At 41.4% G+C, this 14,203-nt stretch overlaps 1 protein-coding gene and 1 long non-coding RNA gene across 6 annotated transcripts in view; one reads left to right on the top strand and one right to left on the bottom strand.

Annotated features, from left to right (window-relative positions):
* Positions 1-4,124: 4,124 nt before the first annotated feature.
* Positions 4,125-13,970, bottom strand: VGLL2 (vestigial like family member 2). 4 transcript variants are annotated; one of them, XM_007484473.3, is made up of 5 exons: positions 13,621-13,959; positions 10,506-10,812; positions 6,498-7,043; positions 5,325-5,393; positions 4,125-5,242 (listed from the first exon to the last, which is right to left on the bottom strand). In XM_007484473.3, the coding sequence occupies exons 1-4, from the start codon at positions 13,735-13,737 to the stop codon at positions 5,350-5,352; spliced, it is 1,014 nt and encodes a 337-aa protein (XP_007484535.2). In that variant the 5' UTR covers positions 13,738-13,959; the 3' UTR covers positions 4,125-5,242; positions 5,325-5,349. The 4 variants fall into 4 exon arrangements, with proteins under 4 accessions (XP_007484535.2, XP_001369220.3, XP_007484534.2 ...); XM_001369183.4 differs by lacking the exon at positions 5,325-5,393 and having other exon boundaries at positions 13,621-13,970; XM_007484472.3 differs by having other exon boundaries at positions 4,125-5,393.
* Positions 13,121-14,203, top strand: part of LOC103095756 (uncharacterized) — an 82,579-nt gene continuing 81,496 nt past the window's right edge. For both annotated transcript variants that reach the window (XR_008916649.1, XR_462886.3), the window contains exon 1: positions 13,121-13,338. This is a non-coding gene — a long non-coding RNA (uncharacterized LOC103095756). The remainder of the gene's footprint in view (positions 13,339-14,203) is intronic.

The following is a 14,203-nucleotide window of genomic DNA, read 5'->3' as shown; positions in this document are numbered from 1 at the left end:
GCCCTGACTCTAAAACACCCACTACCTCTACCCTCCCCCACTCCGGACCTGAACCAATCTTAAGCCCCTGCTAGGACTTGCCATGCATGGAAATAGAACTTCAAAGGGAAAATGAGAGGAGATGGTAACTCCTCTTAGACTAAAGGAAAAGATAGGACAGATAAAGTTCCCTGTAGATGGGTGACAAAAGTTCTCAGCCAGAGGGCAAGCGGCAAAGGGATTACTTGGTGGCGGAGAACTGTCTCTCCCCTTTTCATCGCCTCTTTCTCAGTCCAGTCAGTGGATAAGAAAACACCAATGCCAGGAATTCTCAGTAGCCAGTAAGATAGCTGGAAAGAGTCCTGGATTTAAGAGTCAGATGGCCTGAGTTTGAATCTGAGCTCTAATATTTAGTAGTTGTGGGACTGTGGGCAAGTTGAAATCTTTGTAGGACTGAGTTTCTTAACTGGGAAAGTAGAGATGAGAATTCTTATACTACTTAATTTTCAGGCTTGTAGATAAAGTGACTTAAAAACTTTAAAATCTTTTGAAAATGTGAGTTATTATTTGCAGAAGTTAATTTTCCTCTACTAGGTTCCTAATATTTGTGTGTCCTGGGTCCCTTTGGCAGTCGGATGAAACCAATGCTCAGAATAAAGTTTTTGAGTGCATAAAATAAAATATATGAGATTACAAAGGAAAATAATTATAATGAGATATAAATATATGCTTACATACCTACCCACCCAGCTACCCACATACCCTCATATCTGTCTGTCTATCTGTCTGTCTATCTACCTATCTTTCCATCTGTCTCTATTTGTCCCACTATATCTGTCTGGCTCTATCTGACTCTGCTTATTTATCTATCTATTTGTCTGACGCTGTCTCTCCATCTCTGTGCCTTTCTGTCTCTATGTCTCTGGTCGTCTGTCTGTCTCTATTTATCTGTCTATTTATCTTTCCATTTGTCTGACATTGTCTTTCTGGTTACCTTTCTATCTGACTGCCTGCCTGTCTTCCTGCCTATCAATGTTTTCTGTCTGTCTGTCTATCTATCTATCTAATTATCTATCTGTCTATCATAGCAAGAGACACCGGGTTTTGCGAGTAAATATTTGTTCATGCCACATGGATATTAGTTATTATTATTATAACCATTATTCTCCAAAAAGCAATCCATTGCCTCTCAAAAATTTATCTATCCATACCAGATTAAGAATACATGATCTGGGGGACAGCTGGGTAGCTCAGTGGATTGAGAGCCAGGCCTAGAGGCCAGAGGTCCTAGGTTCAAATCTGGCCTCAGACACTTCTCAGCTTTGTGACCCTAGGCAAGTCACTGACCCCCATTGCCTAGCCCTTACCACTCTTCTGTCTTAGAACTAATACACAGTATTAGTTCTAAGACAGAAGGTAAGGGTTTAAAAAAAAAGAATATATGATCTGCAGGGAACCTCCAAGTTAATGGCAGCATCAATAATATTTCCATGCTTGTTGCATTTAAGTCTCATTTTCCTTCATAAGATATTCCAAGGATTACAATGAATTTCTTCATTCCTAAGGCTATAGCTGATTCTATACTTCCTAATATGAACAATGTTTAAAAGGGTGTAGTTAAGACTTATAGTTTTTTACTCTAGTCCCTTTGACAAAATTCATTTAATGCATACTCTAAGTTAAAATGCACTTGAGTGTTTCTGCATGTCTTATGTAAGCATAGAATGAAGAGTAATAAGGTATTACTGTTACCATTCCAAGTTCCAAGGCTCATTGAATCTGCCTATGCTCTAGGACTCTACAATGCTCTGTTTAAGACTTTGCAAAAGGCATGTTTTAGTGATCAACTTTCACAAGTAATTTGTCATAAAAGTTAACACTAAGCCAAGTATAGTGATACATGCATATAGTCCTTACTTTTAGGTAAATCAAGGCTGGCATACTGCTTGAGTTCAGGAGTTCTGGGATGTAGTAAGGCTAAAATGAATTAATTGCATAATGCAAAAATGGTGAATACACAGGGTTAGAATAGAGGGTCACCAGGCTGCCTAAGAAGTTGCAAACAGAAAATATGAAAACTTCCATATCAATCAGTACTGGGATCAGGTTGTTAAGTGGTCACTGCATTTCGACATTAGGAGAAATAATGACACCTTATTTCCAAAAAAAAAATAGCAATGGTAAGAATTTGGAGATGTTTAGATTATTTCCTTCCTTTTATCAATTAAAAGCCTGAGGACCAGGTTCTTAAATTCCTTACTATTAAAGTGCCACATCTAGATCCTAAATCGCTGAGTCTTCCGACTTCAGGATCAGTGCCCTCTATATTATACAGTATCACCTTCAGATCATGTGTAATTGAGAATAAGGACCTGAGCAATTATAATCCTAGGCTGAAAAATCTGTCCCAGTATGTTCTATTTATTCAAGAGGATGAATACTATCTTCCCTTGCTTCTGGGAAGAAGTAGCCTAAAGAGAAAGCTTTACCTTGTCTGGGAATTATATTGTCACCTTTTCTAAATAGAAGGCAGCTACATGGTATAGTGGATAGAATGGAGGATCTGGAGTTAGGAAGACTTGAGTTAGCTGTGTTACTCTGGGTAAGTCATTTAAGGCTTTTTTTCTCCCTGTTTCCTCATCTGTAAAATGAGCTGGAAAAGGACATGGAAAACCACAACAGTATCTTCACCCTAAAAACCCCAAATAAGGTCATGAAGAGTTGACAAAACTTGTTATTGAGATGAGATAGTACTTGAGGACAGCATGTGTTATTTTAAAATCCTAATGAATTATATATAAAAAGATATAATTGCTCTTCTTGGGAATTGTCTAAGAAAAGCATAGACAGAATCCATGCTGATAGAATCATTGTAGTTCTAATTGAAGTAGAATAGATAATTTCTTCTGGAGAACCTTTCTAGACCTATAATTTTGCATCACCTAGAACATGGTATCTACTATTTGTTTTGTTTGTTTTATAATCCTAACCTTCAACCTTGGAATCAATACGAAGTATCTGTTCTAAGGAAGAACAGTAAAGGCTAGGCAACTTTCTCAGGAAGTATCTGAGGTCAAATTTGAACCCATATCCTTGAGACTTCAGGCCTATGCATCGAGCCACCTAGCTGCTCTATATCTATCCTTTGCCATATAGCCTCATATTCTTTCCTCTATCAAAAAAGGTAAATCCCAAATTGGCCAGTATGAAAACAAGAATCAATAAGAAGATGATAGGCATGAGATATACTTGGAGGGTATAATATAATAGGTGTCCAGACAGACCTTACCCACATTTTTCAAGTTCCCAAACTGATACATAGTATGTTTTATCTGAGATTAGGAAATACAACTACTTGTTGTCAATGGTCATGACTTTCCCAAATTAATACATTTAATGCACTGTTTCAATTCCCACAGTTCTTGAGGGTGTTCTGGCTACAGAACTGACTACTTTGCTACTCAAATTTCAATGGAGGTCAAGGTTTTAACTATCAGTTAATTGAATGAGAGCAATCTAAACACAATCCCAAATGCTTTCCTTTTGGAAGCTCAGTTAATTGCAAACTGAAGTCATTTAGCCACATGATATAGTGGTAATGAGGAAACCATACTACATCTTAGTAACAATCTTTTCAGATGATAATTTGGGTTTGGTTTCTGGGCTTTGTTTGTTTCAAAGTAAAATGAGCAAATACAGATTTTTAAAATATTGTAACAGGTTATAGTTCTGGTTTGCCTTATAAAACTCAGTGTAATTGATCAAGAGACTTGGATTCTTGTGCTGGTCTGCCACTTCTTGGGTTAATGACTATGGTCAAGTCATTTTTTCTGAATGTCAGTTACTGTGGTAACTGTAATTCGTCAAACTGTAACTGTAAACTGTTGGAAACTGATAGAAAGGATGCTTTACTGACCCACTTCTCAGGGCTATCATAAAGAGGCAATGAGATAATATTTGCAAAACTTCTGAATGAGCATTGTTAATTAAAATGCACAGCACAAATGCCAATTATTATCATTATTATCATACAAAGTTTTGTTTCTGTCAATTAAATCTTGTAGCACAAGTGGGTTGGGCATATTTATTTCACTAGAAAAAATGATAGGAAGTATATTTCTTTTATGAAACAACACAATGAAGATGTAGTAAACAGATAACTTTAATTCATGTTTCATCCTCCTTACTTCCCAAACTCCCATTTTGTCACCTCACCATTTGAAACATTTAAAGTGACAGAATGAGAAAAACACAGCTACCAAAAAAGAAACTGAGATTATTTGTCCACAGTACACTCCCTGGACATTTCCCTTCCTTGTGGTACTTCCCAGTTGTTCCCCATGAAGATTGTCAGAATTAGGGTTTTTCGTTGTCTGTGTGTTTTTTCTCTTGGGAGGCAAAATTTGTGACACAAGGGACAGAGCAGAGGAGAAGGGTTTCATGTTTCATCATAAAAGGTTCCTTGTAAAAAAAAATAGATACATCCAATACAATTGTGCCAATCACTGTGAAGTGCCACCTCGGTTGTTGTATTTCTGGAGTTTGAACAGTTGTTCTTACAACAGCTGCATTTTAGTAAGCAGAGGGCAGGTGGCCCCAGATAAACCACTTGCCATTCATAGTCAGGATGAGCCATCTTGCCCAGTGTTCATAGTCCAAAGGAAAGAGTCTGTTTTTTTTTGGGGGGGGGAGGGCATGGAGACAGAGGAATGGGAAGTGGATTTTGGGCAGGAATGAAGATGTGACAGGGAGTGACAACTTTCCTTTTACTTCTTCGATGCCAAATACAAATCCAGTTTTAAATTTGAGTATTTTGAAGTGTGTAGTGCTACCCTCACACTACACAAGAGAACTCACATGAACAGAAAATAGGTTCACATGGCAAAAATCTATTTTCCACCTCCTGTGACTTCATATCACCACATAAAATGTTCACCCAGCTACCAAATCTGATCACAGATATTTCTAGTGAATCAGCCAAAAAAAGTTGTTAAATCAAGTTGATGGGCTTTGGACATGTTCTTTGGGCAGAAGAAACTTCTTTTTGACAGAGTCATTAAGGGTACATGTGCATGTGTTTTTTTCCTGATACACCAAGTAGTTTGATGTCTTTGCCTTTCCCCCTGTTCTCATCTCTGAAGTGAGGGGCATGGATGCTGAGTCTGATGGGCTGGTCTGAAGGGAAACGAAAAGGAAAACTCAGGACCTTTGCGGTCATCAGATCAGCTCAGGAGAGATCCACCACAGAAGGAATAACGGCGAGCTGCAAACCAAGATCAGAAGCTGTTACAAACCAACTCGATTTCAGCTCTGAAAGCCACCAATTGTACTATGCAGAGACCTACAAGGAAGGAGAAGGTGGAGGGCAGTCTAAAACCAGTATAGATCCTTGCTTTTGTCCTGAGGCTGCAAACCTGAGAACAGAGAGAAAACAAAACAAAAAAGAGAGAGAAAAGGAGGGAAGAAAGGCACAAGATATTTAAGGACAGAGAAAGATAAACACCACTGTTTTACTTGTGGGAATCAAAGAATTCAGCTAAAGGGTCGAAGCAAAGAATAGAGAAATATTAAATCTAGACCTCTGGGTGGGAGTTGAGGTGGGAGATGGGAGAGGCAAAAACAATGACTGAGGTTATTGTAAAAATGATACTTTTATAAAATTTCATTTAACTAAAATATTTCATTCTTTCGGTAAAAGATACCTTATTCAAATGTGCTTTTTAAGTGAAACTCCTAAAGAGTTACTTCAACATCTAATTCTAAAGTAATGTTCTTTGGTAAATTTCACATCTTTAAAACAGTCCTATGGTTTTTTATAAATTGAGGCCCTAGCCATTTATTTTCTTTCTTTTAAAATGGTTGAAGGAGTATTGACAAGTGACAAACTTTAAAGTGTTTTTTACTTGGATTTCTATTGGGCATTTCAGGTGTGAACTTTGTTTCTCTGCCTGGCAATACTCTGCCTAAAATTCTTTTATATTGAGTTGAAAGTAATAAATTCCAGTGATACCACTGTAAAGCCCCACCAGCCCCCATCTGGCACAAGGCATGAGGAGAAACTGGAAAACAACCTAGACACACATGGTGTAGTGGAAAAAGCACTACACTCAGAGTCAGGAGACCTGGATTCCAATCTCAGTTTTTCAGCTTACTAAATTAGTAAGCTTTGTAAGGTAAGTCATTTAACCAAAGCCTCAGTTTTCTTATCTGCAAGATGAAGGGGTTCAACTAGATGATCTGTAAATTCTCTTCGAGCTGTAATCCAATGGAATTCTCCAATTAAAATAAGGGTCAGGTCAATATAGGGTAGGGACTCAGAAGTAACTGGGAGTAACTCCAGCTGGTAAGGAAAAGACTATTTTGAATGAGTAGTTTTGTATTTGTTACATAATCCACCCTGAGAATGAGTCTGACTTGAGCTCATTCAGGTCGCCTCGGGGAAAGGAGAAGCAGAGGGGAAAATCGGATAGCCTCCCCCCTTCCCTCACCCCCACCCCCACCTGCCCCCAGTAGTTTACCTGAGTCCACATTGAGGCCCAGGCTCTGTCCCATGTCTCCTGCCGCGCTGGGAAAGGGCCCCCCTGGCGTGGTCCATGCTGAGCCAGATGACTCACTTTTGCCCAATTCGCAGGGCGGGCTGACTGGCGTGGGTACTGAGGCTGGCGTGAGGCGGTGCTGCCTGACTGAAGCTGGAGGCATCAACAGTGAACTGTACCGAGGGTCGAAGTGGGGGCCATAGACTTCATGCATAGAGGCCGGTCGGGGGAAGGCGGTGCCCTGGGCCCCGATTGGCCCGCCCAAAGAGTAAGGGTGGTGAGGGTGAGGGTGCGGGTGGTGATGATGGTGATGATGGTGATGGTGCGCATGGTGCCAGGGTTCGGCTGCCCCTTGGTGAAGGTGGCTGTGCAGAGAGGCTGGGGAATAGGGGTCTGCTGCAGTGAAGGGAAGGTCGCTGTGGGCTGCAGCCAAAGGACTGCTCAGCGAGGAAGCTGTAACTGCAGGCTGGTACGTGCTGTTCCAGAAAGAAGGGGGGAAACTGCGCTGGTTCATCGGGAAGGAGCCGTCTACAGGAAAGACGTGGGATAGGAGGACAAAGGAAGGGGAGGAAAAAACGACAGTAGCCACTTTGTGAGACCACCTTCTTTATCATTACCATTATCGAAACACAGTGAGCAAATCGCTTCACCTATCTAAGCCTCAGTTTCTTATGTAGAAAGTAGATCATCTCTAAGGTCCTTTTTTATCTAAGCTCCTATGCCTCAAAAACTTTTTGAGGGGGAATTTTTCCCAGTAGGCTGGAGGCTAAAAGAAGAACTATAAATCTAAACTAAAAATCAACTAAAAATAGAACTAAAAAAGAATTGGGGGCCACCGTGGTGTGGGAGCTACCATTAAACCACCCTTCCCCTAGCTTGTGCCCAGTATTGAAGAGATGAAACTGGACTGTTTGGGACACAAGGAAAAAGTAGTAAGCAATCTTGTTTCTTTGTTGGACTTGACCTTTAAGGTGCCCTCCATTCCTAAATCCCATTGGCTCTCCTCAGGTGAGCAAATATTAAATGTGTAAGTCAGTCCACTGTAAGCCATAATAAACGTTTCCCAAAGGGGCATTTCCTCCTGTGAGCCTTATGCATCCTATTGCAAATGTTTCTTGCCCTTAAAGAATATTGCCAGGAAAGAACCGTCATCCATTCTTCTTTGCTTGGGAACAATCCCTGGGTAGTAGATGTCACAAATGCAGGCAGCTGATGTGTGTACCGGTTTGTGTTCATGTGTTGGAGGGGAGTGGTGGTCTGACTGGCTCCACACTCTGACTATGCTCCCTGGAAAGTTGGGTAGCCATTGGTACTCTGAGAAAGGAAATCCTACCCAACTTTAAGAAGTGAGACTCCCAAAAGGCTGTACCAGTCCTGGGAGAAAGAGGCTCTCAATGGATGTCTGCACTCACCACTTCTGCTGAATCCCAGGGTGACTGACATAACTTCCCCCAGGCAGCTTCACTCTAAAAGCATCCGTAAAGTTAAAGATTTGTCTTCACAAGCAAGATCTCTTAGTTAGCCAGCTGCACTCTTGCTTTCTCCTTCCATCCCCACTTCCCCCTTGGCTACTTTGGCTTTTCAAGTGATTTGCAGGGTGACACAGAATCAGACTATGGAGAGTCCCACCAAGGAATCTGGAAAGTTTGGGTGCTTCTCTTCCTTTCAAGAAGCTGACTTTCAAATAATGCTTTTGAACAAAGCCCCATTCACATCAAAAGGACAATTTTCAGGGTTTGTTCAGGGAGGGAAAAGGAAGAAGCATTTCCTCTCCTCTTTGGGCATTTGTTGGTGTCCAGCTAGACCTAGTCTGAATTTTCCAAGCTCTCATCATTATCATTCGATTTTTCCAGACTCTCACTAAAACTCTGTGACAAAGTTAAACCATCACCTGTCTCTCCTGGATCCTGTTTTCTTTTTATCACCAAGCAATCCCTCCATTACAACTCTGAGGTAATACTAGATCTCATTTAAGTTATATACGAACATTAGTTCATTTGATCCTTACTACTCTGTGAAGTGAGAGCTATTCTTATCATCCCAGTTTTATAGAAAAGGAAACCAAAGCAAAAAGAAACTTGTGTCCAGAGTTATGAAGTTAAGTGCAGGAAGTGTGATCCCAAGGCACATAGCCCCTTTCCTTGGATAGTATCACAAATATTGTTCCACTTTATGTGTGACTCATTGGAAAATTAAAAGAATTTTGGGTACTTAGGATTGGAGCAACTGGTTGGTACTGGTTATTGGTATAAATATTATTTGGGCAGAGGCAGCTATGGTATAGTGGATATAGGTTTAGCTACAGAACTGGGAAGACCTGACTGCAAATCTGATCTTTAATCTACTTTCTATGTAGGTTGCAATCTGCTTTGATAGAGAATGTTTCCTCATCAGGAAATTCAAAATCATAGGTGCAGTCAACTCTCCCTATTTTGGGAGAATAATATGTGGACATTATAATTCCTTCTGTCTGATTGACTCTCAACTCTTACTTTGCCTTAGAATCAATACTAAGTACTGGTTTCAAGGAAGAAGAGAGAAAAAGGCTAGACAATTCCAGTGCCCAGAGTCACACAGCCAGCAAGTATCTGAGGCCACATTTGATCCCAGAACCTCCTGTTTCCAGGACTGGCTCTAAATGCCTCCTACAGTTCTCTCTTTTAAGAAGAAATGAAGCCTAGATTAGTAGGAAAAAAATAAGTTTTCATCTTTTCTTAAAAGGGTCCTCTCACCCTTCCCCCCTTAATTTATTATTTCAGAATTTATTCATATGAGAAATACTTGGCTAGCAAAAGCTTTTCAACTCTACTTTCCCCTTGAATAATTAGTTATAAATTAGATTGGCAAATAAAATTCACCACCAGAGATTCTGGAAGGAGAGGGTATGAAATGTTCCCCTAGCAGAGATTACTGAACATATAAAGGTGAGGAAAACTTGGGAAGATCTGAGATCTGCAGATCACCTCCAGTCACCACAAGCTGTCAATAAAATCTAGTTAGAAGATCAACTATTTTGGGGACTTTATGGGTAATGGTAATCTAGCCTCTAAGAGGGATGTACAGATGTAGTGTGATGGGAAAAGGAGGACTAGGCTGGCAAAGATCTCTCAAATCTTAATTTTGCTACTTGATAGCTAGGTAACTGCCTCAGTTTCCAAATCTGTAAAATTCCAGGTTGGACTATACAGTCTCTTCCAACTCTAAGTCTTATGATCCCTGGACAAATACTTTTATTCCTCCTCCTCCCCCCCATAATTCCTTAAGGCGCTGGAACCAGCTCACCATTCCCCTCCAAAAACAAATAGAAAAACCACAAATAAGTTTCAAAAAATGTGCTTCACTTCCAGTCTTACATGATGAAGATGGGATGCTTTCTTTCCCTTTGTGTGTGTGTGGGAATTTCTTTCTATGTGAATTTATGTGAAAACTACAGATATCAATAAAAATTGGATAAAATTTAAAGAGAGGTGCTTCAGTGGGTGTAATAGGCTTTGGGGTATTATCTTACATTACCAAGTGGGATCTACTGGACAACTTTTTGACATAAGAGGTGCTCCCATATGAACCCTGTTTCTATCTGATGTACCTGTTAAACTCAAGTTTCTAAAATAAATCCATTGAAGTCAGTTACTGTGCATTGCTTCCTGAGAGCATGGACTGGTTTCACTGTTCATCTTTATATTCTCAGGGCTCTCTACAATGCCCGATACATAGTAGGCTCTTTAATAAATGCTTTTTCATTCATGTGTAGCCTACCCCTGCCCTTGCATGTAGTAGATACTCTTTAAATATTTCTTAAATGAATATATACTTTCCTTCCTCCCATTTATTTTCCTCCTATCTTCCTAAATGGTAGAGTTTTTGAGAATTTCTTATCCTTTAAGCAGAGTCCATTAGGGTGCACTCTTCTGAGTGAAAATAGAGACAAGGAGACACTTTCTCCTCTCCTGCCCATTCTATTCCCCAAAAGAGAAGGCCCCATTTGCTCACCCCTCCAGGACCCGGAGCTTCTTGGAGTTTTGCTGCTGGCACAACCTGGTGAGTAGCTACTGGGCTGGCTCAGGGCCCTGCTGAAATGCTCGTCTACCACGGAGCTGATATCTCCTTGGAAATACGTAAACAAGACACAGCGAGAGTTGATGTACTCTGCCTCCGGGGGGCGCTCCTTCTCCGGACTGCCGTCTTCCTCTTTGATACTGGCTGGAGTGTGGCTGGAGAAGGAGGAGCTCCCACTGCTGGTGCTGGCGTTGCTGCTGCTCTCTGGGGCTTCTTGCATTTTCGAGTAAAAGGCTAGTTTCTGCGGGGTAGGATGGGGAATGGGAGAGGGAATGAAGAGAAGAATAGAAAAAGTCAACCTAACTTTGAGGACAGTTTTGTGTAAGGCCACAGATTCTTTTATCCAGTCTGCACCTTCTGAACCCCGTCTTGGGTCTCCAAAATGCAACAATTTAGGTGTTCCCCTATTAAGTATATGTGTGTGCATTTGTTGCTCGTGGTGGAGGTAAGATAGGCAAACCAGATAAACTCTTGCCAAGAATTACCTTTCCCAGTCGTTAACTGCGAAATCACCTTCCCAATGTCGGTAACTAGTGGCTAAGAGGAGAAGGGGTTCCTACAGTTGTCATTTCCCCAAATGCTCCTTCCTCTCCGCTCATCCGCCAAAACACCGAGCAATGTTTTGGACAAAGTCTGGGCTAGCTAAAGTTTGCAGACACATGAATCCATAAATCTCCCCTCCTTTGGACCGATCATAAAGGAAACTATGACGGCACGTTTTGGGAGAACATCGAGAAGTGACCGGGTCAGCCTAAATGGGGCCTGGACGAACCTGGATTCATTTTAGGTATTGAGGGAGCATAAAGAGAAGCCAACTCTGGCCAAGACTTGGGGAAGAGAAAATCAACGAACTCAACGAAGTTGTAAAATACTGGAGAGAATCGTCCACAGAAAGTTTGTATGCAGCTTTATTTAGGAATGAGCAAGCCACGTTTGTGAGAAATGAAGAACAAAGATCTCCACCACGAGGAAGTAGATCATTTCAATAAATAGCATGTGGCTGTTTGTCATCATCTCATTAAAGACAGTCTTGCCTTTCTATGTTTTATAACATTAAGGGAAAATCCCAGGAATTTTTAAACCTTTACAAACTCCAAAAACCTTTATATCTTCGTTAAGTCAAATCTGCAAAGGAAGTGATCTCTTCCTTCAATATTAATGTGTGTTTTCCTACAACCATCGAAATTGTCTTATATCGTTCACTAGAAAGTTGAATAATTTTTTTTCCCGTCAGCTTGTGCTTGGTTGGTAATGAAAGGTTTGTATTGCTAAGATCTTAAAAGACAAATTTAATTTCATTCGTTGTTTAAAATATTGCAGGCATGGCTAGCATCTCCTCTGGTCCTTTAATGCATCAATGAATAAAGAAATAAATCCAAAGGAAACAATAGAGTCTGTGAGAGATTGAGAAACCTAAGAGTTAGAAAATTATTCCAATTTCCCTTTAAGCTACTTTCTTTCTGGTTGGCTGGAAAGAAGTATATTTAAAAATCCTTAGCAGGAATAAATAAACCATTTACAAGTATCTTCACTTTCTAAATGCCGTTTGTTCCCTTGGCTTAAAAGACTCTCCCTAAAATCAGTGTCCATTTGAAACAGAAATGCAAAGTTGAAGAGGGGAGGGGAGAATAAAATAAGATTGCAATAAAGGCGAAAAACCCTCCAAGTTTCCAATTCACTAACTAAGGCTTTCTGACTAGACAAATAAGCAAAATATTTGAAATCGGGGATGGAATTGATCTAAATGTTCTTCAGCAAGGAACCATTTCTTCCTCTTTGGACTTCGAAAGGTACTGGGGAGTCTTCCCCATGCGTTATCGTTTCGAAAATCCAAGCTTAGATTTCAAGGACCAGAGTAGGGAAAAGAGTTATGGAGGAAGTGTATTTTCCAACCAGCAAAAATTTCTCACAATGAAAGATCGCTTTCAGCCAAATAAAAGTTTGCAAAATCGAGGTTAAATGGATCAAGTTAAAAAAAAAAAAGCAGTATGTGAGATGCGAGTATATCGTAATTCCTCTCTACTTGAGGAAAATCAACCAAAAACTACTCCCAATAGTAAAATCTACATTAGAAAGTGTGTATTTTGTGCAAAGCTATTCGTAACTAATTCCCACTGTGGAAACACTATTTGGGGCTGCAGAATCATTTATCACGAAATTAGAGGCGAAGCTTCTCCTAGTCCAACCAGTACACGAATGGCACCCTAACTATAACATACCAGAATTCACAAACCTGACCTAAACCGAATTTACATTAAGGGAAACTAAAATCACTAACACATTCATTTGAATATAAAGAGAACACAATTCTGTGGTGGCACGAGCGAAATTTAAGTTTCCCTTTAAAAAAATCATCTCGCATGTTTTCAGATGAAAACTTAAGAGTAAAGGAGGACAAGATCTCCGCGAAAATAAGAAACCAGAAAAAAAAGTAAATAGACTTTTAAACCCAGTCTAACCAAGCCATCACCATCACGTGGATGTGAACCAAGCTGTGAAGGAACAAACAAACAAGCAAACAACCCCAGACCAAAGAGGGGATTAACCACCAGATTGAAACCTTCCAGTAGGAGCAAAGGGACAAGCAAAAAGGCTTTGCTTAATATGATAGCAGAAGAGTTGTCCTACTTGGCAGCCCTTGCTTCTGGAAGGCGTTTGCTAATTGCTCAGACATTGGAGACCGCGATTAAAGATGACCCAGGCTCACAGTTAGGGGCAAGGAGTGTGCGATTCCATGGGAATTCTCCGAAGAGCCACGGAACCTAAGGTACAAAGGGCGTCCGTGTCAGGAGGTCAGAAATGCCATTCATCTCTAGCCCAAGCTCAGGGTTCTGTGTCGGACTAAGTTTTCGTGTTTCGTGTGGACGATGCTGGTCCACGCTCGCCTTAGCTGGCAGGGAATGAGAGAGGCAGAGAAGAGCCCGCAAGACAGGGAACAGGAGCCTGTAAGTGCGGGTCATTTTGCTCTGACAGCTTTCCTTGCCTTGAGTTGCTTCCCAATTTCTCCTCGATCCAACCCTCCCTCTGATCCTAGGCGATGCGTACCTACCTGATGATAGGGAGTATAAGCTGCTGCAAAGTAAGGCTGCGGAGGACCATAGACTTGGTACATAACATCCAGACAGCTCATGGCTAACCGCAGCGGGAAATTAATTTTTTTGATCATCAACTCTTGTCCAGACAAGCGAAGTGATGTTGCCTGGGGCGGTGCCTGGCGCTAGGAACCTTACTCATTGGCGGCGGGTGCGGGGGGTGGGTGGGTGGTGGCAGCACGTTCTTAACTCTTCTTTGGCTCGATCCCTCACCTGCAATAACAAATCCAGTAACTGAGCTTCGGGGGAGCTCCTCCCGGGTTTCAGCCAGGGGCAATTTAAACCCCAAGCACTGCACTGTGACGCCACTCTGGGGGCTCCGAAGTGGGAGGTGGAGGTTATGGAAGGTGGGCGGGGAGCTGGGGGCCAATGGGGAGGGACGCCTGGCTCGGGCGTAAGCTCGCTCTACAATTCCCTGGGGCTCCCCCGCGGCCCTCCAGAGGCTATGGGGTACACTGACTCCGCCACTTGGGGGCGGCCCGGAAAGGGTGCTTTGGTTTTGAGGACATGGGGTACAGGGTAGCAGCGGGGTTTCGGAGT

Source organism: Monodelphis domestica, chromosome 2 (genome assembly GCF_027887165.1).
Source record: "Monodelphis domestica isolate mMonDom1 chromosome 2, mMonDom1.pri, whole genome shotgun sequence".
In the NCBI taxonomy this organism is placed as follows: domain Eukaryota; kingdom Metazoa; phylum Chordata; class Mammalia; order Didelphimorphia; family Didelphidae; genus Monodelphis; species Monodelphis domestica.
Note: the sequence above shows the minus strand (reverse complement) of the source record. Positions and strands in the feature narration are given on the sequence as shown.

Excerpts from the sequence above, each read along its gene's own strand:
- VGLL2 (XM_007484471.3), bottom strand. The coding sequence starts at position 13,737 with ATGATCAAAAAAATTAATTTCCCGCTGCGGTTAGCCATGAGCTGTCTG. Across the intron at positions 10,813-13,620 it reads CTTATACTCCCTATCATCAG|AAACTAGCCTTTTACTCGAA; the intron begins GTAGGTACGCAT and ends CCTACCCCGCAG. Across the intron at positions 7,044-10,505 it reads AAGCTCCGGGTCCTGGAGGG|ACGGCTCCTTCCCGATGAAC; the intron begins GTGAGCAAATGG and ends TCTTTCCTGTAG.